At 36.5% G+C, this 27,746-nt stretch overlaps 3 protein-coding genes across 4 annotated transcripts; 1 reads left to right on the top strand and 2 right to left on the bottom strand.

Moving 5' to 3' along the window:
* Nucleotides 1-1,173: 1,173 nt before the first annotated feature.
* Nucleotides 1,174-5,302, top strand: LOC129264529 (D(2) dopamine receptor B-like). Its single transcript, XM_064105255.1, has 3 exons — nt 1,174-2,053; nt 2,566-3,424; nt 4,135-5,302. Exons 1-3 carry the CDS (start codon nt 1,736-1,738, stop codon nt 4,398-4,400), a joined length of 1,443 nt encoding a protein of 480 aa, XP_063961325.1. The 5' UTR covers nt 1,174-1,735; the 3' UTR covers nt 4,401-5,302.
* A 2,200-nt stretch (nt 5,303-7,502) lies between these two features.
* LOC129268431 (putative gamma-glutamylcyclotransferase CG2811) lies at nt 7,503-10,653 on the bottom strand. The gene is made up of 3 exons (XM_054906019.2): nt 10,130-10,653; nt 8,910-9,079; nt 7,503-8,297 (listed from the first exon to the last, which is right to left on the bottom strand). Exons 1-3 carry the CDS (start codon nt 10,316-10,318, stop codon nt 8,123-8,125), a joined length of 534 nt encoding a protein of 177 aa, XP_054761994.2. The 5' UTR covers nt 10,319-10,653; the 3' UTR covers nt 7,503-8,122.
* A 1,514-nt stretch (nt 10,654-12,167) lies between these two features.
* LOC129268536 (putative gamma-glutamylcyclotransferase CG2811) lies at nt 12,168-19,854 on the bottom strand. Of its 2 annotated transcripts, XM_064097942.1 has the most exons (4): nt 19,810-19,854; nt 16,561-16,715; nt 15,475-15,635; nt 12,340-14,574 (listed from the first exon to the last, which is right to left on the bottom strand). In XM_064097942.1, the coding sequence occupies exons 1-4, from the start codon at nt 19,832-19,834 to the stop codon at nt 14,400-14,402; spliced, it is 516 nt and encodes a 171-aa protein (XP_063954012.1). In that variant the 5' UTR covers nt 19,835-19,854; the 3' UTR covers nt 12,340-14,399. The 2 variants fall into 2 exon arrangements, with proteins under 2 accessions (XP_054762084.2, XP_063954012.1); XM_054906109.2 differs by lacking the exon at nt 19,810-19,854 and having other exon boundaries at nt 12,168-14,574; nt 16,561-16,917.
* Nucleotides 19,855-27,746: the final 7,892 nt, after the last annotated feature.

Here is a 27,746-nt window from a genome sequence, read left to right as displayed (position 1 = left end):
CTGAGCTCTACGAAGAGATGCACTATGATCACGTCGTCATAACATAGAAAGAATAACATGTGAAGCGTTGTGGCCCAGTGGAATAGTCTTCTGACATTGAAACAGAGGGTCGTGGGTTCGAATCCCAGCCAATGGCGTAATTTCCTTCAGCAAGGAATTTATCCACATTGTGCTGCACTCAACCAAGGTGAGGTGAATGGGTACCCGGCAGGATTAATTCCTTGAATGCATGAGCGCTGAAAGGCAGTTCGAGCTAAAGCCGGGGTAATAATAATAATAATAATAACAACGCGCCTCGGAATAGAATATTTCTAGATAGATAGCGCTATACAGATTAGTAGTAGTAGTAGTAGTAGTAGTAATATTAAAGACTAGAGTTTGTTGACTGAACACATCCAGGCTATGCCGAAATGGAAAGTCAGAGGAACTCAATCCTTAAGAAACTTAACGTAATAATTATCCCATTTTCCATCACCTGACATACTTTGACATTGATATCACCATCATTAAATGAATTTAAGAATTTCAAACACGCATTTCAACACTAAGTGTTTGTAAGTATGTTTCTATTGAACAAAATAATATCAATCAGAAAAACTTCATCTGTCTGAGGACGTGCCATGCTGTTTGTGTGTATATGTCAACTAAACTTGGGATCATCAGTCCGAAATTGAATGGACAAAAATGAGTGACGCAAAGTGACAAATAAGGCACGGCATACCTCAGAGTATTTTTTTGTTAAAACAAAATGGGCACAAATGGGGCAAAGGGCCCACCCCTCCCCCAACAACAGACAGTCTGCGCAAGAGTGTAAGTAGGTTTTTCATGTACATTAATTTGTTGATGAGCGTTTGTTGGCGGCTTGGCAGAGACCATTCATCATTTTGATATGATATGCCTGTAGCTGTCAGCTTATTTTGTATTGGGTAGGTTCTATTAATTAGCTGATTAGGAAAGTTAATATTAAAAGTTGTCTGACGCCAGCAATTACCATGATTTCATCATGACATTTATTACCCTTTGCTCTTAACATGAATCGAGATGTGATCAGCCTAATCCCTTCGACCCATGACAATGGAGGAATCTATACGTAATTTTAAAGTGATAAATGTGAACATGAAACAAATTTGGACCGGTGCCGTGGTATATAAACAGCAAGATATTAAAAGAAAGATCAATTGGGTCGTGATAGCCGGTAGGACAGTATTTTCTTGCACACCACAGGTTGAGGAACGTCTAAACATCCATTTTTCTATCCGCTCTTTACTTCATATTGATCGCTACTGTAGCTGATATGTGTAACGATTACAACCAGGACGTTATCTATTCAAAATGAGATGTCATTAGCTTCTGTCCAGATCTTTCTTAACGCATTCCTCAACTAAAAACAATAATACGAATTATATCTCATATTACACGATATATTACCTTAGCATACCTCTATAATGAGTTTACCTCAACTGCCATTGCAGATTATCAATACAATTATAAAAAGAAATTTTAATTGTACCGTTGAAATGACAGCATGCAAGTTTTGAAGACAAACTAGCAAGAATCTGATCAATCACATAGGTGTGTATTCCGCTGTGAGAGATGGAGGCTATGGTGTGTATCTTTTTATAGATTCCTTTCTGAGGGCCACGGGATCAATAAGCAGTAATTAAGTAGCGTTCATGTAATCTTCTTCATAAATACTTGACATACTTTTGGAAGAGTTATAAAAAAAACCAGAGCCATGTTTTCGGCATTTTCCTCTGGAGGCAGCTGCAGATGGCACTCAAACATCACCAGAGAACCCTTGCACGAGTCGAACAGTCCAGAAGCAATACTCGAAACAACCACTCTTGTGGTTATCATGATTGCCTCGTTCTTTGCGAACATTTTGGCGATGACACAGATACTGACATCCCAGAAGACAAAACACCATCACAGTCTCCTGATCGCCAACCTTAACATCATCGACCTCGGTGTTGTGCTCTTCAGCATGAGTTTCTCTGTCGTCGCCGTCATTGATGGTGGAACCCTTCTTTCTACCAACGCAACGGTCTGTACGGTAAGGAAAATGTTGGATTTCAATTTAAAAGGGAAATGTCTTGCAATGGACGCATTACACTCCGAGTTCGGGGCTACGTGCTTCATTGATAATCTTGATACATATACATTTTAACTATGCCGTTGAAAATATACTGTGAATTTTGGTAAACAGAATGGGCTACGCTGCACTTCGTCTGCAATTTTCCCCTTTTTTGAGGTGGGGGTATGGGCCATTAAGAAGTTGGCCCACTCAACAACTAAACTGTATTAAGGGAATTTCATAGACAATTTTTTTTCTTGATAAGTTATTCGATATATATCTGTTTGGCAAACAATTTGTTCTATAGTTCATGATTATATTGACCAACTTTCACCTTAACATAATTGAACAATGCTTGTTTCTTTAATGTAGAAACAGTGTAGTTCACTCTTAAACAAACGTCTATTCCGACAGCATGCTTGTCCCACAATTGCTTAGGATAGATAATTATTTCCCCTTGTTTATTTCTGCCTTTCAATTTTGTCCTAAAGATTAATGGCTTCTTCGCTACAACTTGCACAATTGGCAACTTCATCAATGTCATGTGTATCGCCGTGGACCGATACCTCTCCATCGTCTGGCAAGCCCGTTTCCCGCCAACTAGACGTCGGATGTATTTGACCATTATTTTCGTATGGGTTACTTGTATCTCCATCGGATTGCCTCCTGCAGTCGGTGTTCTAACCACTTATGAATACACCGAGCATACACACCATTGTTCTCCTAAGTGGGGTGTTGAATCGTGTGTCTATTATACCATCTGGGCCACAGTCATTTTCGTAATCACCGTCCCTGTGATGATCATCTGCTATGTATGCATCATATATCACATCCTAAAGAGTGACCGGAAGTTGCGTTCCTTTGACGCAACAAGAAGAGCCACAGTAGTGAACGATGAATCTAAGAAATTCTCTGCGTCACACGCCCATGGAAAGTACCGGGTGAATGTAAACCAAAGGCCGCATTGTTACGAGTGTTCATTTCCAAGTACTCAAATTGAGCTTACGAATGGTGTCAACAGTGCTGATAATTATCGGGGAAAACGTGACGATCTCCCAATTACCGCAATAGAAAATTATGGATTTCAAGGCGATGAACCTGCACATCACGTTAACACGAAGGACGAACAATTGGTGAACACCATGACGTCAGGGCCATATACCATATCCGGTCAAATTGATGAACATACTGGTGTCACCCAGCAACTTTCGGATTCCAATCAGCCAAAGAACTGTTCTTCGTCGAGCATAAACCCATCGTCGTCAGACAGTGGGGAGGACAGGAGCAGCGGCAATAAGTTATCAAGAAAGAAACGAAGATTAAGCCGAGAAAAACGAGTTGCCTTAGTGGGTAATACTGAATATTCCTGATTTTTTTTGCACCTACATATAAAAAAAAAATTTAATCGATTTCAAGTCCAAGACACTGGATTGCAATCCTACGTGTATATTGCAAGTTACCTTCGCTTTAACTGAAAGGCAACTCCGCGGAACACAAATAATTTTAAGTTTCACTCCAAAATGTTATGTTCAAGTAGTACTTGATAATGATGACAAATTGCGATGTCGAAATCAAACTTATATTCTAGTTTACTGCATGAAATTCTTTTTCTTCTTCATTGTTATTTTAGAAATATACATGTCGATCAATCGGCAAAGTAGGAAAAACCAAGGGCGTAGGCTGGTTTGAACATGGGGGTGCACATCCTGGGGGAGTTGGAACTAAAGTGGTACGGGGTGCACCTCTTGGGAGGTAGAACTGTAAAGTTGGGGAAATCAGCTGTTGAAAGCAGAATAAGGGGTACAACCTTTGTTTTGCTTGCTAGTGTCGGAACTCCTCTGCCTCGGCGGGAGGGAGCACGCCCCAGCCTATATACGCCCTTTGAAAAAAAAATATTTTCACCGCTAACGTTCAGGACAAACAATGGAAAAAACATAAATAAAACATCCAGAAAACCAAATGCACTGTCGACACTGTGGAGAAAAATAAAATTACTATACCTCTTATGTATTATAGGGGTTTGGCATGTGTAACTTTTTCCATTTTTTTTCTCTGTTCAGGAGCAATGTTGGTACTCACTACCATTCTTTGTTGGACACCCTACAGCGTCACCCACTTTTGTCCCTTTGAAATCAGCGTCAGTCATCCCTTTGCTGTTACGACCATGTGGGTAGCCTACCTAAACTCCTTACTGGATCCTCTGATCTATGTGTTCATGAACAGAAAAGAGAGGACCATTCAACACGTAAGCAGAATCTTGACAGCTTTCTGTCATTTTCCCGTGGATGCCTGGAGACGACTTTGTGGCAAAGAAGGTACTAACTGAGTTCCTTTCCTAAGTTTTGACAATTCCAGTGTACCATCTCTATGTCGGTTGACACGGAGAGGATTTTTTTGGAAACTCTTTTCCGGCAACGTTGTACATACAACCGCTCGGTGATACATGGCTTTGGAGCCCCGGGGTTTTATGGATGAAAAAACTGGAAGATCAAATAAGATGCATAGACTATGTGTCCTAATATTTTTACAATGATTTCATTTTTGAAATAGTATCATATGTTTTCTGTGGAATGGATAAGTCTCTTGCCATTGAAACACAGAAACCGGAGTTCGAACTCCACCGCAGCAAAGGCGTCCTTTGACAAGGCGTTTATCTACATTTGACACTATCCACCAAGGAGTGGTTAATGAGCACCCGATAGGAAGCAATTCCTCGATTGCTTGGGCGCCAAGGCAACCCTTGCAGCTAAAAGTGGGGTAAAATGTATAGTTTGTTCACTATTGACTTACCCTATTGAAGTTGTTGATGAAGTCACTAGGGCCTTTATAGCTTACGAACAGCTTGAAACATCCATTCCCTTCCTCCCTCCATCCCCAAGTATTTGATTCATGAAACCATAGGCGATCTTTCATTTCGCAATTGAGAACCCTGACAAGAGCTGGCATAAGACCTAGCAGAGAGAAAGTACTTTTGCCAGACGTCCTTTTTTCGAAATTGTGAAGGCTCAAACTCGGAATGGGGGGGGGGGAACCCTACCGCTTATATCATGGATATATCCAACAAGTACGGATGCAAATCGCAAGCTGAAGATTGACCTTAGAGAATCGATACTGTTTTGATACAGCTCCATATCAACATACCTCGAAAATAGTTAACCATGCACTATCTCACCTCACCTCCTGGAAAAACAGGTTTTTATTTATTCTAGCCATAGAAGTTGTAATTTGCAAAAAAATCCGATTTTGGTATTGTTATAGTTTGTACTTTGTAGGTAGCTCATTTAAGAAAATATTATTTTTAGCAAGTTATGCACAACATCCATTCTTTCTGAAATCGGGTCACAGACCGGTCTAAAGTGTGAGGTGGGGTTTATCTGAAAGTCACGCTTAAAGGATGAATATATTGATTATGAATATGGCCTTATTATATATCAGTGGAAAGATCATGATGTAAGGATTATCATTTGGTCATTCAAAAATAACGAAAGTAATACATAAGGTGGAAATCGCCAATTAAAAAGCGCTAAAATGCCTCTCCGAAATACGCCTCCCATCGGTCTCTGAATTGACTCGAATTTGATGACGTGTATGAGTGTACGAGAGACGTGATTGGCTCTCCCACGTCAAGCTCCACTTGCATGCAAAACCTGTTGCGAGGGTACGTTTTCTCCACACTGTCACTGAATACTTCGATCACGAAATGAAAGAAAACCCAGAAGTTATCTAGATTTTGGATTTTCAAATTGATGATTTTGAAGATGAAGAGAATGATGATAACATTTCTAGCTCTAGTGACGTGGATGGAGGTAAATTAGGGGAATTACGTCTATGATGATGAGTCGGACAATTCAACTTGCATGCGGATTCGCTACCAACTCATGCAGCTGCTAGTGCTAGCTGCACGTAGGCCTACCGCGGGCCAAAATAAATCCATGACAATTCCAGCCTGACCAGCCATACAGAGTCTCTTCCCTCTGTCAAGGATCTAAAGAAGGAAAATAATGATATAACTGTACTTACAAACAAGTGAATATATCCGAATCTGAAGGCAAATCAACTCAACGAATAGCAGCAGACGATATTCACGTGGCTGGGATAAATTGTCACTCGTTCTGTTAGATATAATTTCTATCTCATTATTTTGACAAAATTACGAAACTCGGGGAATTATTTATCAATATAAAAATATAGTAACACCTACTATTTTTAAATTACGATAAAACCTTTTTTGAAGCAAATAGTCGAGATAAATTAATTAGAATTAGATGTAAAAGATCATCCCCAACATGCGTAGCTCGTATTACCATGGTAATAATTTTTGTCGGGGGTAATCATCTTGTGGTATTTCTTTTCTGTGCCTTTAATCCTTTGAATTTTCTCTTCATTTCTGTTTTTTGCGCCCCCTTTTCCCCTTGTTGCACCCCATGAAAGTGGCGCCCGGGGCACGTGCCCCCCTGCCCCACCCCCCCCCCCCCGTAGATACGCCACTGTGAAGTATATAACCAAAGACACCTGTCACAGTGCTGTTCGATGTCATATTCTGTCCAGATTAGATTATACTGTAACTGCCTTTTAACTTCTGTTACACAAGTGTATTTGAGGCGGCTGCAAAGCTAACAAAACTGGGTAGCCCGCATTATCTTTAAAGTAGACGGACACAATAAACCCGGTCCTTTACTTAAATCTCTTCATATGAGTAATTAAGTATCACTAAATGACCTTTGACCTTGGTCAAGTGACCTGAAACTCAAGTAGAACATTTAGTGATAATTGATTACTCTTATGTCCAAGTATTATGAAATAGGTCTACATACTTTGTAAGTTATGATGACATTTCAAAAACTTAACCTCCGGTTAAGATTTTCATGTTAAGCCCTCCAACATGGTCTAAGTTAATTGACCCTAAATGGCCTTTGACCTTGGTCGTGTAATTTTTTGTGACCTCAAAAACTCTGGCAGGATGTTCAGTAATACTTGATAACCATTATATCCAAGTTTTATGAACTAGGCCCATATGCTTTCTAAGTTATGATGACATTTCAAAAACCCATGTCAAAAACTTAAACTTTGGTTAAGATTTGATGTTGACGCCGCCGCCGTCGGAAAAGCGGCGCCTCTAGTCTCGCTCTGCTATGCAAGCGAGACAATAAAATGATCCTATGACTACCACTGCATCATCCTGACCACTGTGTCTGTCATGCCACTGGAAGGGTGTTGCGGCAGATTTATTTTCTGCTACTCCGTTTCCTTCCTAAATCGGACTTGGACCAATTAATATTTCCCACAGTGAGCACAAAATATGTCACATACAGTTACCCCATATTATGCTGATTGAGGTGTACTTAGTACGATTTGAATGGGTATTATAATGTGAAGAAAAACAACACCGTTAATCAAATCATTTTATACATGCAATATAAAGGCAGTATCAAAGTTGAGAACTTTTATTAAGGTAAAGAATGTATGTACGATGTTCTGTTTTTTTTTCTTCTAAGTCTTGGAATGACTCTTACTTTCTAAAGATAGCTCATGTCATATTTCATTGTGACAATTAACTACTATATGGGCAATTAACGCTCTTGCACTTAAACATTATTGCTCGAAATAAGTATTCTTGCAAATCATTTGAATTTACAACTGTAGGCCTCCGTGACATTTAATAGTATTTTTATTCATGTTCTTCTTCTCTTTGGATAATGCAGTTGTACCCATGTAAAAGCATCCAGTGATATATGAGAGGAAATATTCAATAAATGATGCCCATATACCTTCTAAATTTACACGAAATGCGATAAAATTATTTCATGAGTGGGTGGTATTTCGTGATGGCTTACTTAGGGTGTTAAAAGTAGGTCAAAGTGTTTACCGCTATAATTCATAAGCTAGTATTATCATTGATAGTAATACTTTATTGCAAACCGCCATGATAGAAGGCCTACAAAAATATTACAATTCTAGAGAACACTTATAAATTGCATAAGTGTAATAACGGTTCGAAAGAAAATAAAATAATCTACGAACAATGTCTCAACAGTGAGAAGAATGTAATCAGGTGTAAACGTCATCTCTCTCTTGTAACGAGGCAATCTCTTTATGTACTGTCTCCATGGGTTCTAGCCATTCATTGTTCTTATGATTGTACATCTGGATGTATTGTTTGCCGTGGGCGCCATAGCTGTCATAACTCTCGTGCTTTTCAAGTGCCAGTAGGGATTGCCTGAATCTGTGTCGCCGGTCAATGAAGAAAACAATATGAAATTGATGGCTTAGTATCATGCTGGTTTGATTTAAAAAAAAAAAAATCCGACCTGAGCTACATGACATTAACAAAGGGAAATTGCTTTGATTTCATCTAGAGAGTAAAAGAATGGTCTTGTGTGTTCCTTGAATTAAGTATTCATCGTAATGATATAACAGATTTACAAATATTCATATATTGATGTACAACATTTCATAAAACAATATCCAGGTACTGAGGTTATTTTCTGAAGTTTTTACAAGAATGTGCATAGGTAAGCCTAGGTGCTCGTATGCCTGTGTGTGTGAGGGTGTGCGTGTGTGTGTGTGTAAGATTTGAGAAATTTGACTCTTGTGGGAATTGTTCTAATGTGATTTAAAAAAAAAACACTGTAAAAATAAAGTCTGTCATGAAGAATATCCTCCAACCGTCAGTCACGATTTTTTAATAACAAATTTTAACAACATTCTAACCTGTGGTAATGAGTGATGATGGTAGTGTTCACGGTGATGATGATGCTACGATACTAACAGCGAGTGAAATATTGATAGATGAAAGATGATTGAAAGGAGAAAAACTAACCAATAATTAACGCACCTTGGTAACAGGTAGAACCAGCATTCCAAGGTCGTCGGCTCGGAGCCATCCGCCATTTTGTCCATGATGATCTTGACCTTCCGACGATCGTAGTGATCTGGGTAGCCTTCCTTTTCATCGATGTCAGCAAGGATATTGTTATCTATCTCGTACACCTCACCTTGGACGTTCTACAAGATATATTGGAAACTAGACATTCAACTCCTTCAAGACGAATTAGATGGTATTACCTCAATTTTTAATGGTGATCATGATCGTCTCAAAGGTAGTCATCATAATACAGTAATTAATTCAAGTGATAATGTAATGATGAAATGCAGTTTTGAGAAGAGTGGTATCATGATTAACATAATCGCGATGATGATTGGCGCGACAATGAAGATCATCATCATCAAAATTATGATCATTAATATCATTACACTCTTTAAAAAGGGGTTTACCCAACATTTGGTAAAATGGGACATGCATGTTTGTTGGGTAAAGAGATACCAAATATTTTGTAAATTTTACGGATGATGCGTTGAAATTTACCCTTTATACATGCATTTTGCCCCAATTTTGAGGGTAAAAATTACCCAGCAAACATGCGTTTTCCCTTTTTACCCAATACTGGATAAATTTTTACTCTCTGTTTTTAGAGTGTAACGTCATCAATCCAGTCAGCATTGCCCTTATAATGATAATTATAATGATTAAGATAATCATCATTGTGATAATGGTTATTCCAGAGCAGCATCATGATCATGATATTCAAAACCATCACCAGGGTTATTTGTAATTCCATAGTCATCATCAATGATGGCTTTCATCATGATGCAAACCGAATTTATAGGCCTAAGTAGACAGGACTTCTTTAAAACGTGATCCTTTTAATGCATTATCTACAACACTTTATCTTAGATAAAGGTAAACTAAATCGCCCTCTCCCCAAGACTCAAACCCAAGGACCTTGGGACTCATAGTCAAGAGTGCTTCCGAGATACCAAAATATTTACAAAATGAATCTCATGGAGACGAAATGAGAAACTCAAATTCAATTGTGCTAGTGAAACAGGGGCATGCATGGTCCCGATATGAGAACATTAATGATAGATCATTATTATCATTCAAGTTAAAACTAACCAGACGTAAAGGAGACACGAATGACGGGAACAGGAAAATCCCGTTGAAAGGTCCATTGTTTTCATATCTTATAATAATTTTTTTTCTAAATTACTTACATATCCGTTCCCTTCACAGTCCAAGAGAAAGGGAATGTTGTATTTTGTTGCGATCACCAGCGGCCATTTTGTTTCTGTCCGCCCCGTGCCGAGACATTTACATAGTCCTGGACCATCTACTGGAACAGACGAATGATTGGGCTGACCTGATTTGATGGTTCCATACAAGAAAAGAAGATTCGACATCATTGGAAAGGGTTTTGATAGTACAGATGACTAGGTTGAAGTTCTAACACCAGACAGACCACTTCACAAAATTGAAAGTCCGAAGCAATCTCGGCAATACTAAAAAATATGGACCGACGTTGTGATTCTATCCGTTCTTAATGTCTGACCAGTTGCTGCGAGTCGGCAGCGAAGCAGGTTAAAGTCTGATTATCACACCTCCATCGAAAAAGCAAAAGGATGATTTTAATATCGTATTTGGTCAGTCAATGTTTGAACTTCGTCAATGAATGCAGAACACGAGTGGACTTCGGACGAAAGACAGGATGGCTGGTTTTCACGGTACATTATTAAAAAAAAGATAAGCGAAAGACGAGAATTGTCGCGTAAATGACTCAAATTCACCATTCGTATTTTATGTTTAAATGATTTATTTGGTAAAAATGCATTGGAAGAATGTCTGGTGGAGGCAATTCAACAGAAGTATTTTTTTTTCATTTCGAAATATAAAGACTTAGGTCTGGTTTACTAATATTTGTTACTTGTTCTCTTTGTATTGTTTGAAAGTTTTGTGAAAAATGTTCCCTGTAATGACGCCTATACAGACTTGATACTTGCGTATTTCTATTTGGATGATTTGGCGTATCTCCCTCAAGCTAGGCGAATGCAGTGAAGTTCGCAGAGTAATTTTCGGTATTTAGTTTGGTTTGTGCTTCCATATTCATGATATTCTGATGGATAGTTGCATTGGCGGCGAAAGGCAAACAATTAAGGGGGGAAAAAAGGTTATCAACTATACAAATATAGGGAGGATTGTAAGACAGGCCCCCCCCCCCCCCGTCCCCCGCTTCCGCCGCCTATGGATAGTTGTCAGATCGACAATCTAAAATCGCTTTGAGAACTGTTCACAAGAATCATGTGTGTGCAATATGGCTGTCTTTAAAAAAAACCATAAGTACCCTGTTACACAAAGATTGACAACCTGATATTATAACTTATTTCATTAATATGCCGCTGGGTAGATTGGTTCATGTACCCGTGAAAACTATCCTACAAGAAAATACCCTCAAGGATAAAATGAAGGCTGTTCACAAGCATAAGGAAGTGATTCATTTCTGTAAAATTCACAAAAAAGGCCAGAGCTTGACTGAAGAACTTAGACGGAGGTTAGATCATTGTTAAATCAAATAGCCTTCCGAAATTTGAATGCCTTCAAAGCTACACGAATTCACGGATATACAATTCTATATTTGACAAGGGAATTGGTGCATTCGGGGTTGTTTTACAATCAGGGTATACCATAAAAAATTTCTTGTGTATCATGAAAGAAAATATGTGTATTTTAATTTCAAATCTACATTTGTATATATTGGACACTTTAAAAGATACCTGCTATAGAGAAGAGTTGTGAAATAGGCCTACGCGTTTACTTTTAAACAATATTTTCTGGTATTTCAGGGCCAAAATTACTGTTTAATCTTTATCATTTACAATCATTCGACAATCGAGCTGTGAGGTCTATGGTTTTAACAAATTGATTACTGAAATGCGATTGTTTAAAAACTTAAATCCCCAAAACCTATAGATGATTTTATTTTAAGGACTATCAACCCAAAATGAGGTGCCGTTTATGTCCAAATATATCGTCTCTGAATTCGGTGTTTTACACATTGTTAAACTTTAATTGATTGGTAATGTTCTATCTATAAGAAAATGTCTATATATATTTTATACAAACTTAGAATATTCACTTCACCAACATTCATCTATTTTTCAGACAGTTCCAACGTTGTCGGATCCATTTCTGTCCAAAGGTGTCCTCTCGGCAAAAATAAAGACATTTCAGGATGCCCTTCGCTCTCGCATTATTGTTGAGTAAAATATCATCGTTTTCATGTTTACAATAAAAGTGCCTCATATAACCTATTTCCAGGCAAGCATATAAAAAAATATCAGCTTGTAATTAATTATTATTTACTGGAAAATCTATTCGCAGCAGAATCTTGCAGAAACAACTACATGAATTTAGATACGATAAGCAATCCTATAATTCAAAACTGTTTATTTTCAATTCATTTTAAACAGAACAAAGTAAAATTGTCATATATAATAACAATGACATTTGCAAATGTAAATTATATGCAAACAATATAAATTGAGGTAGAACAACACATTACATTTTTCCATAAGTAAAATAAATTATAACGCTTGCTGAATAACATTATATAAAAAATACTGTTAAGGTATTCACCAATTAAAGATACGAAACCAGGTAATGAGAGTACTGTCTAGAACAGGATAATTTAGCAGAAGTGAACAGGGGAGTAACGAGATAGAACAGGAATACGAGATAGGACAGAGAGGGAAAGACAAAGAGAAATATATATATATATATATATAGAGAGAGAAAAAAATGGGGGGGGGAGGGGAAAAGAGGAGTGGAGTTTGGGGAATGAAAACAAATATGATATGAAGGAGGTACAAACATTAAAATATAGGGTAAATTATTTTCATGATTTGAGAGAACGTATCAAGCATATTGTATTTACAGCTTCAGATTTAAAATTAGTTATTTCGCATATTACAAAACAAGAATTATGAAAAGGGAAGAATCTACAACATTTCAAGAAGGGAGAGTGGGAGACAGATAGACTGAGAGGGGATAAGTGGACGGTTAGTAAGGTTGGAAAGAAGGAAAAGATGAGAGTTTGATAAAACACTCTAACTATAGAAAATGACATAGATCATTGGGATTATCAAAGTGGTAGGTCAGATAACTTCTGTCATTCGTTTAATATATGAACTATGAGATAACTCAAAATGTCCATAAGAACATGGAAAAGTGATTGGAAATTAGATTTTGTAATGGTGTTAACTAGTTAATTTTCATTACAAGTTAATATAGGCCTAACGAATAACTTAAAAACTTAACTTAAAGAACTCAACTTCAGTCATAAGGACTGATAATGCTAATGGAAGGTCAAAGACTAGGAGAGGAAAATTGCCACTCTTCGACATAATCACACTTGGTAATCGAGTCCGCTTCGCGCGCTCAATATAAAGGGACTTACATTTTTTATTTGCCCCTTCCCCTTTCAATGCCGTTTTACCAACGATACGCCACTGGACTCAGTGAAACTTTGAAAAGACATTCGACTGCCTTTGTCATTCTTCTCTCAGTTGATATATATATAGTGGAAGGAAGTATACTTTTTGTGTGCTTTACATGGAGTTCAACCGCGGATATTGTATGAACTATGACCATTTTTAACCAGTAATTTTGCGTGTTTTAGACTCCATTTTTGAAGCCATCTTTGATTTTTTGACATACTAGACCACTGACTGCCCTACCTTGCCCCAGTGTAATACTTGGAAGTTGAAACCATAATGTAAACACCAAATCATATCTCCAATGCGGATATGATATGAACTATGTCAGTTTTAAGTATCAGCAGCCATTTTATTCACCATTTTAGCCATTTTGGAATTCTGGACATACCGGACCACAGACTGTCCTTGTAACTTGTCCTAATGTACTTCGTGACCCTTAAAGCCATTGCACATAAACCAAATTAAAGACACGAAAGTAAGTAAAAGATGAACTTTGGATTTTTAGGCAGCCATTTTGGACGCCATCTTGGATTTCTAAGTACACTCGACTGCTTATGTTCACTCTGACCTGTATCAACTGATCTTTTACCCCCCTCCCATACCGTGGAATATGCACCAAAACAGGATGTAAAGGGTAGATGATAAGTGAGCTATGTCTATTTTCAGTGAATAGCGGCCATCTTGGACGCCATCTTGAAAATAACCGCTTTCCGGATGTGGATTTCGATAGATTTTATTACGTAATTCCTGACCTCAAAATAGTACAAGAAACCGTTGAAAAACATTTTTTGCAATATTTTGGGAGAAGGGGTATTTTTGGTTTTACATTGACCCGACTAGAAGATTATTTCACAAAGCAATTAATATGTCAGAGGACTTGACTGTACATGACACATTCTTCAAAGATTTGAATTTCCCGCCTGACAGATCCTAACATATCCGTTTATAAATTCATACTGCCGAGAACGACTAATCAATAGTGAGTCCACTGTTATTAGGTGAGTTTTTCATCTTCCCTTTTTAGTAGGGCAAATTCTTTATGTACAGTTTCCATGGGTTCTAACCATCTACTGTTCTCGAGATCGTACATCTGGATGTACTGCTGGCCGTGGGCGCCATAACTGTCGTAATTCTCATGTTTCTCAAGTGCCAGTAACGACTGCCTGAATCTGTATTGGTGAATGCAAAAAACAAGATAAAAAATCACACGACATAAGATATGGATAATGTGCTTTAGAATTTCTATTCATTGCCATGAATTAAAACTTAATGCAATATTATTATACTTTTAGTCGATTTCTTTTGAAATTCGATGCGATGATGTTACTTTTTCTGATTTTTTTTATATGGGTATAGATCATTGGCCTATGTACCGTATATTGTGTATGTGTGTGTTTGTGTGTGTGCGTTTTTGTGGGAATTTGGATATTGTGGGTGGGTTCTTAATGTGTTTTAGTATATGACATTCATTTATGTATAATTTTTTATTTCTATATTTATAATAATTATGAATAACTACTGATGAATTATATCATTGAAATGTTTTACTGTCGCCTAAGACTAAAGCCTTAGATTTTAGGGTTTTTTGAAAGAATTATGTTAATTAGATATTATGTTATATCATTTTTGTGTTTGAAATATAAATCAAAATAGCAAAAAGGAATTGCAAGAGGTTTATAAGGCCAAGTGATCATTATTCATCGTGATATTTAAAGCGTTGCTGTAAAGATACCACTAAACCCTTTTTAATGGCATTTCGCCTTTAAACATATTATATCACCTCTTGTTTGCACAAAGAAATGTTTTGCTTTCGACAAAAATATTTTCATTTTAATGATTGAAAGATTTATCCCTTGAAACAATGAACGAAAAAAATTGCCATGAAGAAATTCCGCAACGCGCAATCCACAATCATTCGATGGTTCCAACCTAGCGTGGTAAATGTGAATGATGATGTTAAGGATGATGACGTTAGAATACTGATAGCGACTGAATAGGTATTAATAATCATTGCAATGATATTGTGAATGATGAAAAAACTTAAACGAAAATGAAGAAAATAAATCTACCTTGGTAACAGGTAGAACCAGCATTCCAAGGTCGTCGGCTCGGAGCCATCCGCCATTTTGTCCATGACGATCTTGACCTTCCGACGATCATATTGATCTTCCTTTTTGTCGATGTCAGCAAGGATATCGTCATCTATCTCGTACACCTCACCTTGGACGTTCTACAAAATAAATATATATGATGGTAACATAGGGTTTCATAAAAATGTTTTTGGAGCTCCGCATAATACTACCTTGGCTATAGAAGTTAAAATTTAGAATTCAATTCGTCGTGAGGATGACATAGACGGTATGTCCTTAGATCTTAATGATGATTAAGATACTCAGATGCAATAAAGAAGTAATAATTCAAATTATGATGTAAATATGAAATGAAGTAATTACAAACGAGATAGTTTATAATCATAACCATCATCATATTTATATCAATCGCCATGATGGGGATGATGATCATGATGATCATGACCATTATCATCATCATCTAAATAATCATAAGCACAATGATCACTACTTAGTACGTTACATTTTTCATGGACTGACCAAATCATCTTTTAAAACTCTCAATAACAATGGATCATTATCTGACGATCATGTCAACTTTTGTTTTTGCTCGGAAATCCACAGTTTTGGTGGGCTTGCAATAAATGAGACATGGAACTAAGTTGGCAACAAATATCTTCTTCGTTACAGTTCTTTCACAATCATATTCGGATCAATACCAATATGAGTGTAGTTATGAATTCGCTTTGGTGAATGCATGAGATGACATGAATGGGATAATCCGTCTACATGCACTACATAAATACATACAAACATACCTTCATACAATATTGAGTAAAATATAAGAGGCACAGTAGTCGGATTCATCACATTTAATCAAATCAATCCAAATTAAATCAAATGAAATAAAACCAATAATGGCCCAAAATTATTTGTTTGCGCTTGTGCGGTATATGGGTGGAAGGAGCGTTGTCAGAAGATTTATATCTACCCTGTTAACATCTTTTGCATGTTTCATTGACTATCGGGTACTTTCATGTTGTTTCAAATGTATTTTTATATATAAGTTTCATCTAAAATACTTACGTATCCTTCTCCTTCGCAGTCCAACAGAAAGGGAAGGTTGTATTTTGTTGCGATCACTAACGGCCATTTTGTTTCGGTCCGTCCCGTCCCCAGACATTTACATAGTCCTGGACCATCTACTGGGATAGCCGAATGATTTGGCTGACCCGACTTGACTGTGCCATATAAGAAAAGAAGATTCGACATCATGAAAAATATTCTGACAGATGACGGGGTAAACGATCAAACTGACAGGCCACTTCTAGACGAAAATGCGAAGCAATTTTTCGCGATACCATAACATATAGGCAAACGTAGAGAAGTTTGCCTGCTGTAATTGTTTGACAAGTTAACACAGCAGGTTCCAGGTTTAAAATCAAATAAGCAAAAACGATTATTATCATATTGTATTTGGTCAGTCAATTTCTAATGCTCAGCAATGAATGCATATCTTAAAGTGGACTTTGGACGAAAGGCATAATGGTTGGTTTTCATGGTACAGATGGTAAACACAATGGTGATACATATAATATATAATCTACAGTATATCAGCGAAGAAAATTGTCAGTGAAATGACGAACCCCATCCTTAGTATATTAGAGTTGAATAATTTGATGGGTTAGAAAGCGTTGTCAGAATGTTTGGTCAAGACAAATTAAGTTTGGAAGTACTTTTTTTTTAATTTGAAATCATTTTAAACCACTACCAGTCCGTCCATTTAATAATCATGCACACCAATGGGCGGATTCAGTATCTCCCCCCCCCCCAAAAAAAAAAAAAATAATAATAATAATAAATAAATCAATCAATCCAAATTTAAAAGATAAAACAATTATAATAATAATAAATAAATAAATAAATACATGAATAATTAAATAGATAATAAATAACTGAATAAAATGATGATGATAATAATAATAATGTGATAGAATGTGCAATAATTTGCTTTATTCTATCAAAAGAAAGAGGATTTCAAATACAACATTCAAGTTGTTACTTTTTTAGCCAAGGATACTTGCTAATGTTTGATTTCATTGTAGAGGAATGAGAAAGATAAAAGTTATCTCACTGTAGACCTATTGACTTCTCCCAATAACAGAATACCAAGAAAAAGAAGACTGTAGCCCAATCAATTGAAAGGGAAAATGCCAATGGTTACTTTAAGATTTCAATAAACATTTCTTTGGCGGAAGTCGGTATTTGAACTATTTTTAAAGTGTGCAAACTAATATTAAACATGGGCGGCGGAACCGGGGGCACTTACCCCCCCAAAAAAAAAATCCACGTAGGAAAAAAATGCCTTTTTTTTTAGAAAGTGCCCTTTTTCCAAATAAAATGTCTCCTTTTTCAAAATGAAATACCTTTTTTGAAGTAAAACATAATACATTTTAGAAGATAATAATATTTTATCTATTGTTGTTTAATAAGGTACTAATTTTGTTCTTGGTTACAAAAAGTGCTGAGAATGTCCAGTTTTCAGGTTGGAATAACACAAATTTTCAGTTCGCGCTCGCGTCAATTCTTTAGTTAGATACATAACTTCTTCTTGATAACCAGAAACTGCTTGAACTGTTTAATTTTCATGTCTTATTAAAAGAAATGTCCAAAAGTTTGAGCTTGCGATTCGCGCTCGCAACATCTCGCGAGGATGCCCTTTTAACAGTATAATTAGCGCCATAATTGACAAAAATCGAGTTTCAGAACTTCAGAATTTAATTTTTTTCCAAACTGCTTTATCAATCAGGAATCACTTCAAAAAGGCTTTGCTAAACTTAATTATTACAAAACACACATCTACTTCACGCAGATGATAATCTCATGGTAAAAATATCCGTTTGCACCAAAAATACAAATTTTGACATATAAGCGCCCTTTTTTGGTTTTGCCCACCCCCAAACGAAAATACGTTCCGCCGCCCCTGATACTAAATCATGATTTTGAACACAGGAGTATTTCTTAAATTATTATACCTTGAAATGTGATATTAAATCCCACAGGTCATCGACTATTTTGTTAATTTAATCACCAATAGTTTTGTATATACCTTTTTTTTAAAATCTCCTCATAGAATTTCATTTGTAAAGCATGCATATGTGTGTGTATTTGAGTTTTGTCAGACGTGTATCAATCAGATATGATTATTTACGTCTGGGACCGACATTTAACGTCACCATCCGAAAGACGCACTCTTATAATGCAATGCAACTTATGTTGTATTGAAATGTAATGTATAGTTACATACATTGTTGAGTTTCAGATAGCGGGCCTACGTCATTCTCTTGTTTCTTTATTTCGACGACTCCCAGCCATAATGGACATTGCATCTCAATTACTTGGAAGTTGACGCTTGCAAATCAATGTCGAGTATTGTGACTACATAGTATCCGCCCTCTACGGTTTCATTTGGCTTCGAGAAGAACGGGTTTTTTTAATTGCAGTAGATTATGTATTTTGTTCTAGCTCTTTATTATGATCCTATTTAATCAGGCTTTCTTCCATCAAACTTAGAGGCCTACAAATAAACATATCAAATTGAACGAGTTGCTTTCATAAAATGGCGGAATACTACACATGTATGTATATATAATATAGATCAATTACTTGTTTTTAAGATAGAGCGAAAAACCTGATGATATATCATAGAATACATTTACTTCTACACATCCTCAATATCTCATACATACATACAAACATACACACGCACCCACGCCCGCACACACACACATATAGATACCCGCATAGACGCATACATCTATCATAAAATTCATCAGCAAAGAGGGGCGATCGTACTTTGTGTTTTGACCGGAAATCGATATAGTATCTCTTTGTTTTCCAAGAAAACAGAACGATTTTACGAAACGATTATTTTTTGTAACGTAAACAAGTAAGTAATTTTTAAGAAGATAAGTACAAATCAACAAGACAATGGGAAAAGGTCTAAATCGGAATATCACTCTCATAGCATGCTGGTCCAGGAACTCCATGCTCCGACCCTTTGCCTCTCTCATTTACCTTCGGCCCCAACACCCCTACCCAGGCCTATTCCCCACCCAAGAAGGGGACTTTATACCACCAGACTTCGCTATCACACCCTTGTCATCCTTCAAAAGGTGCGGAAGACATGTCTAACATCACCCTTCGCACGATGCTTTGTCAGAACCATCTCAGACCGAGGTCACAGGGATGAAAGGTATCTTGTATTATCACACCAGGTTACTAAAGCTATCTAACCGTTCCTACATTGTCATCCGGTAAAAAAGGAAAACCCACTATACAGTTTCGCAGTGAAAGACATATCACACCTTTTCTCCGAGTTGAAGTAGCGAATGGAGAAGAAAGAAGACATCGGATGAAAGAGGACAGGTAACAATATTTTCAAAAGTATCTTGTCACATATCGATCTTGTAAGCCGGTGATGTGTATTCTTTTGCTATTGACGAAGTTCTTTTGAGACATTACACCTTTTGTGGGGAACCTTTAGTAGGTCGGTGGCAGGCTATTCAGGAACGACATCCTCTTATCCAACCCAATATATACAAAATGTCAATGGATTGAAAGGGAGACAGTTACCTTAATATAGTTTACGACTATCCGCAGTTTGTCTTTTAGAATTATTAACTGCCAATACAATGTGGTTTAGGCTACGTAACGCTGTAGTTTGTCATTGTGATCAATAGTAATTTGTAGAAGGGGGCTGCATCCTTTATTCGACTAATCAAAACAAAGGATTTCATTTTCTACAACTTGCGTGGAGTCACGCTTCATCGCACGACGGAAAATAAGAAACTAGAGGATCATAAAGTATTCATCAACGGGAGTGTAACGGCGTCAATGAAGCGTGACTTTCCGAACGTCGCAACGGGAGTTGAGTGCAAGTCCGTAGAACGGAAAATAAGCGAACGACAAAGAGGACCATCCTTCCAGTGGCAGCAGCTACAGTTTCCGTACAACCCACTTGGTACATCAAAATAAGCGGCACGCACGCGCGCGAATGATAGTGTGCGACTTTTACAAAAGATTTTTAAAAGATAAAATAAAAATCGGCACGGCTTTCATCACCCGACACTCTACGGAGATTCATAACTTTCCACGCGGGTGTCCTCGCCGTGAGCTGCCTACTTCGATACCGATACTGACATCTTGATGCGGATTAGCAGCCGCACTTAGCTTAAAAGTGCCTTTCTTTTCTCACTTTATCTATTAGACTGCTTCGTTTTTCTGGTCTTACTTACTAAGAAACGACACTCGGAGATAAAAGATCGGATAAACGATGCGAGGATGCCCACGGATGGTGCCGAACGGTCACACCCACATGAGAAACTTTGCACCGACAGGCCAGGAAAAAATAAGCTTGGAATATAGTATTAGACCGAACTACATCTTCAGTCTTCACTGTTAAACTCTTCACAGACATTGTCTCCATTTTGACATTTACCTTGTTCCTTTCAAAGGGGATTTTTATTGTAACCTCCGACTGACATTGACGGAAATAGAACAGGAGCACTTTCTTATACTTTCCAGAATTCAAATCGGAAAGGAGTGTATCTTATAACAGACGATAGCAAAGGAACTTAATTATGAATCTATTCGGATTAACATTGACTTTGGCCATTTCGGCTGCACTATTGTGTTCAACAGAAGCAATGTGGTGGTGAGTCTGGCCCTTTTTTATAGTAAAATTGATATCTTTGACACATATAAATAAAACAGAAAATAGATCATTCTGTATCGACCTGAAGTATACTAATTGCAGAAAGATTGTGACACCCAAGTGTCATCAATCCAGTCATTAAGTCTAAGCTTAGAACGAGAAAGAAAAATGCTCTTAATAACCATTTGCAGCAATCCTCCAAGGTGATTTAGAACTACACGATAAAGATCTTCGTGTTGCAGTAATGTCATGTGGATCAATTTTTCCAATGTTTAAACGATTGTGTGAAGAACATTCATTTATATATATGATTAAATTATTGTCTTTTTAGTTGATGGCTCACATGTTGTTGATGATGTTGCAATATTGTGATTATAGACCCGAATGGTTAATATTCCCTTTTCTGCGTTTTTCAAAGGAATTTCTATCTTAATTGCCTTTTTCGCAACCGAAGAATAGACATTCCAATGTAGAACACAACATGAGGTTGAAGAGAAGATATCATTGTGGAACATATACAACATTTTTTTCCATTCGTTTTTTTTTTATTCAATCTCATTGTTCATTGTAAAAAATGTTAATCACACTATGCAAATTCAAATGAGCATGTCCCACCTGAAGGGCTTACTAAATATGGTACAATGCTGTAATCTAGAAAAGAATATATGCAATCATGAGTTGATAAACATAAATATAGTATACAACCCAACACTTTTGGCTGGGATTTGATTTCGCAAAATAATTGTCGAATGAAAAACATTTGTTTTCAGAGGAGTTTTCGAGAAGTTGAATTGTGTTTGATATTTGCATCAATTTATCAGTACTATCTGATGTAACTATGGGATATGATTCGAATATTCCCCTCGAAAGTGCGGTGTTTTTCCCTACCAAACTTCTTCTTTAACAATTGCTCAAATCCAGTTTGCTTTGTGCTTTTAATGACTATTGACGTGGGGGTAACCGCTAGCCTGTTGACTCCAATTACGGGACACAACTGGTCGGGGCAGTTGTGGCACAAACACGGCTCCTTCTCCGCTGATGTGTGACATTCTGCAGCTGCCTGACATGAGTTTGGCAGTGTCATCAGGGCTACTTTAATTCCATCAAATTTCATATTTCCGGGCTATTGCACCCTTGAAACCTTGTATTAAGTATGGGATATTTTGACGATGGGATCCCATTTCATTCAAAAAAATTTTTTTAAGGCTTGTATGTTATATAAAAATGCATACACCTATCTATACTTTTTGTCTGTTGAATGGGAGTAACAAAAAAGATTTATCATTTCATGAAAGTGGTATTATTTTGATGAAATCCTTTCAAAACCTTTCACTTCAATCTTCCTTTCCTAAGGATAGTTTTGGCCTCGTCACTGGAATAATTTTCTCTTTTTTTAAATGTAATCATTTAGTTTTTATGCTGACATTCCGGGAAAATTCCCAGGGCAAAAATGCAATGAAAGTGTAATAAATGTACGATGTGTGCAAGAGGTTAGAATAATGACGTTAAATAGAACCACATTATTTCGGCCATAACTCCACATTTTATCGGTACCATTTGCCCTTATTTGCCTATAAATAACATGCATGATGCCATTTAATGTTCACCTCTCGTAGTTTTCTAGAATAAACTCCCAAATTTAACGCCCCTTTCTCCCACTTTATATAACTCCCCATTGAAGGTAACTACACTTTCTTTACATTCACTTCTGGAGAGAGGGTACTTCCAGATTCCCCCGTCCCATGGCATACCAAGGGAAAATCGTGCGATATTGGTCTTAAAATGAGTGTGGGTGTGCGTGTGTAGTGTGAGGGTGTGTGTGTTTATGTATAAGATACTGGTTAACCCATATCTTACACATGTTCTGCACTTCCACTCCTCCATGTCCACCACATTTCGCCTCCCTCACCTTCATTCCTATTGCATCGTCATGGTTGTTGTGGAGCGAAATAGGGACTTGAAATTCACCTCTAAGCGAGTGAAAAATCACTCATTAGAGAGTATACGTCTACTCTTTGAGCAGCAATTTCCACTCCATGGCGTAGTTCACCTTCACTCTTCTGAATTCACAATCATGTTATGGAAAAAAACACCCGGGTGTTTTGACACTCGACCTCTAACATGGCTTGCCGATTTACGAGATAAAGAACATGACCGACTGACTTGTCACACAACATGGCGGGTTATTGTTTTAATGACTTGAAATAAAAATGTCAAAATATGGTCTGTGACGTGAAGTAAAGAAAAACAAGGCTTAGATGTTGGTTGGACGCAAAAGCCAAGCCTATAAATGAAGATTATTGATTCGGGAAAGTAAATGGGTTCCATGAACATGAATGGTCTTTTCTGTTCAAATGAATTAATAATTCAGTTTAATACATAATTTCATTGCGAATCATAGCTAAGGTAGGATTCGAAATGGCGCCAATGTTTCTCTGCAGTTGCGGAATACAGTTTGAATCGATTTCACTACGTCATGTGCGAAAAATGATCGAGACAACTATGCATTATGTAATTAAATGATCTAACTTCGCCCCCATCCCCCTCATCAAATTTCAAAGGAGTGCATCTGTGTGACGGACTCCTCTCTTTCCTTCCATCAGTTCGTAACAGTTTACCCTTGTTCATTTTTCGTTTGACAATGATGGTGTGTTGCCCCCCCCCCCCCCCTCGTCACTCACCACGAGGGGTGATTCAAATGGGTATGGTGTGTAACCTTCAGTTTTGTCCATTGCACTTCACCCCACCCAAAATCAATGAATGCCAGCTTTGGGAAAAATGACCGTAAACCATGTGATACGATCAAAGCCCAAAGAGTTGATTGTGATTGTTTCTCATTGTTAGGATATTTATGATTATAAAGATGTTGAGATAGCATTTTCGAATCAATGATGTATGAAAATCGTTATTTCTGCTTTAAAAATCCTAGCTTTGTTTGACTGGTCATGAATCAAACTGGATATGATAGCTGAAATGAATTTAGAGCTATGATTATGCATAAAGATTTCATCATGTAAAATACACAAGGTAATTAGTGAATTTACCAATTATGCCCCAACTAAGGCACACTTTTCTTTCATCTTTCTTCATCATGACTTCTTTCTCCTTCTTTTCAAGCAAACAAGTTGATAATTTGTAGAGGTTTACCCTAAACTTTGACCTGCGACGTGCCGAATGTGTAGCCATAAAATTGCGCAGTTGACATTCATCCGTGCGTAACATTTTACCCTATATCCATGAAAATTATGATAGAGGGGGATTAGGAATATAAAATGCAGTTTATTCAAATATTTTGAGAACCCACAGAATGACAGATAAATAATACAGCTGTTTAAACTTACGCAGACTCGGCATTTATTCTTGCCTTGTATACATTAATCACCGACGACGAAAAACATGACCCAATGCGAACAGATCTGAAGTTACGATGAATTGAATTCCTTTCCAGGGTTGATATGAAATCTCATACGCCTGGAACCTTTTTAACAAAATTTAAATTAATATTATATGGCTATGATTTTTCCATTGATAATAACTCCCACGGTAAAAACATATTCCATGAAAATTATTGTAACCATGACAATTATCAAAGATATCACTATTGCAGCGGTCATTCTCTGTTCCTGATAATGATGTTGATTTTGTTAATTGGGAGCAAAACATATAAAAAACTCAATTTTACCATTCTCCCGCCTTTATATACATCCCCCATTTTGTTATGCAGCTGTTGCATAATTATACGTTATCGTTAAAATTATGTGAACAGCATTCATCGAGGTTACATGTCCGTATAATTCCATCCGTCTCCCCATTTGCATCTTGACTACCACTAGTCATTCAGTCACGAAAACACGATTTTAATCTATTTGACTCTTTTCAACTAGTCCGAGGTTCTTCATTTTTTTTTTAAGTAAGTGGATTGTTAAAAATGTAATCATTATCTGATACAGAATAATTAAAATATTTTCATAGTGAGCACATTTTATTATTTCAGTAATGTCAAAATCTTTTTCTTTTTATCTTTAATAAAAAAAATAATACGATTTCGCATGTTTTATTTTGTCTTCTAACTTTTGCCTGAATCATTTATAATTTCTTCACGGTCTCTTTTTTGTACTTTGCAGAAGTTAATAGTTCAAAATTTTTTGACTAAATCTTTAAAATTAATAGAGGTCCTTTATGAAATAACAGGAAATAGATTTCGGCCTTAAAGAAAAATGAGCAAAGGTAAAGAAACAATAGTTTATTGGGTGATTGGCGGGTTAACGTTGCGAGTCAACAATATATATGTCCCTGAAATATGCTGCGGCAGAACACGTGTTTCTATGGAAACAATTGATTTTCATTACCCTCATTTTTCACATGATTTAATCAGCAAACTTCGATTTATTGTGTTTTATAATCATCAGCAAAAAGTTTGTTTTATTTGCATTTTTGCGTTGTGAAAATATTCCAACTGTCAGACAGTTTATGTCTTAACGATGATGTATTGTCAAATTGTATATATGATGGAGTAAAATCATCAAAAAGCGATTTATTGAGCGCCTTGGAAAATGTTAATAAATCACGTATGTATCTTACATGTCTTACGAAAATAAAATTATTGAGAAGTAGTCATTCTTTATCGATTAAAGTGTGTATGTTTATAGTATGTAGGCCTAATGATATAAAAGTAAATGAATTTTGACGTTTTCCATATTCGATATTGTTCGCATGTTGTCATAATTTCAATGATACAAAAATAAATTCAATCAATAGTACACCAGCAGAGATCGGTTATGATTATCGATTCTATGTTCAAGATCTTAGAAATCTCGACTTGTGTAAAACATACACATTCGGGGCGAAAATTAACTGACTTGATATTATTCCCTCTTTATTTTTTACTGTTGAGTTATTAGTTGCTGAAATATACACCATATATTAAGGGCAATTCAAAGCATAATAATAGAAAATGTTGAGATAAAGCGCAGTAGTCAAACCTGCTATGATACCTTTAACCCTTTTATCAATTCATAAAATGGTGATAGATTTGTTCGTGGGCTGTCATTTTGAAAACAATGTAAAAGCATTGGAAATATGTATGTCATTTATATGAAATGTGTGAGAACGAAGTCAAAAGATGAAAAAGTCCTATATATAACAATGTTTTTCATGTACATTTCTTATGTTTCTTCTAGAAATTAAGTGATTTCGGGTCAAATGAAGAATTCATGATTAGGCCTCGAATAGGTCTGTTTAAAGTTCACATGATTTTTTCTTGTAAACCAGATTGTTTTTAGAAAGTCCTAGTTTTCATAATTTTGTATGACCTTATGAAAATCTTTCGGAGCGCCAAAATGAGTCAAAATGTTTTCTGAGGTTATTATTCTATGGGCCCAAGACTATTTAGTGTTATTAAAGTCGTGGTAAAAAGATAATGCTCATAAATGTATGTCAAGAGGGGAAAATTATCAGTATAAGAATATTTCAACTTCTGAACTTCAGCTAATTTCATTCAAAATTATTGGATAAACTATTTGGCTTGTCGATTCGTATCGAACGTATTATTTTTTTGTCGTTTTATGAACAGATTTATGAAACGGTATAAGCCTTTCATAATTAAAATGAAGAATAGATGAGAATTAATTATCATTTTCTATTACTGTACTCCAAAAGAAAATTTTGGATTCACAATATCTTGATGCATGTATTACTCCAGGATTCGATCAAATTAAAATAATATGGTGATGTGAATTGCCTGAAACTACATAATGATTAAAATATGACTAAAAAATAATATAGTTGAAGCGCATAAAACAGGTTTATTTCAAGAGTCAGTGCTTTTGGCCTTTTTGCACTCTTCTCTGTATTTGACGAATAACAGACATATTTTCACGTAATTATGTAGTTATTAAAGTTTATTACATTGTAAAGAAAATTGCCTTCGTATGCTTTAAAAATCAGTAAATGTATTCATGACCAAAACCATACGATTTTAAAGGCAATCGACACATTTAGGCGGCTTAACTCCATTTTCCTTTTAAGTCGATCAGACAATGCTTAGGCTCGTTCCAGAAGTATTTCATTTGAAGTCGTACCAACTAATAAGACTTTGCTTGGTGGAAAGGTGTCGAGTGGTGCCTAAGGCGCGGAAAAAATTAGTTCCCAAATTTGAAAAAGGGGAAAAGCTCGTAACATCGTTGAAAAGAATGAGAAAAAAGGAGCAAATCGCTCTGATTTTGTACCAAGTCTTTCAAAATAGCTTCATCGACCCCGCGTAATACTCGATAACAACTTCAAAGTGTAGCTCCAAGCGATGTAAAACGATTCTTCTCTCGTAAACTCTCTTTTTTATTCATACAATTGATTCCCAAACACGCAAAAAAAATCGGCTATTCAAATTTGTACATCTGCGGTGAAACAAGAAACAAGATAGATCAGATGAATTGAACCTTAAAGATTGAAAGAGAAGGGGAGATGAATAAAAGAGGGGGTTGCGAGAGAGAGAAAACCCAGAATCATGGTGTTTGTCAAAATCAATCTCAGTGTGGGGGAAATATTTTTTTTCTTCCTC

This window comes from Lytechinus pictus, chromosome 1, assembly GCF_037042905.1.
Source record: "Lytechinus pictus isolate F3 Inbred chromosome 1, Lp3.0, whole genome shotgun sequence".
NCBI classification, from domain to species: domain Eukaryota; kingdom Metazoa; phylum Echinodermata; class Echinoidea; order Temnopleuroida; family Toxopneustidae; genus Lytechinus; species Lytechinus pictus.
This window is presented reverse-complemented; position numbering and strand designations above follow the sequence as displayed.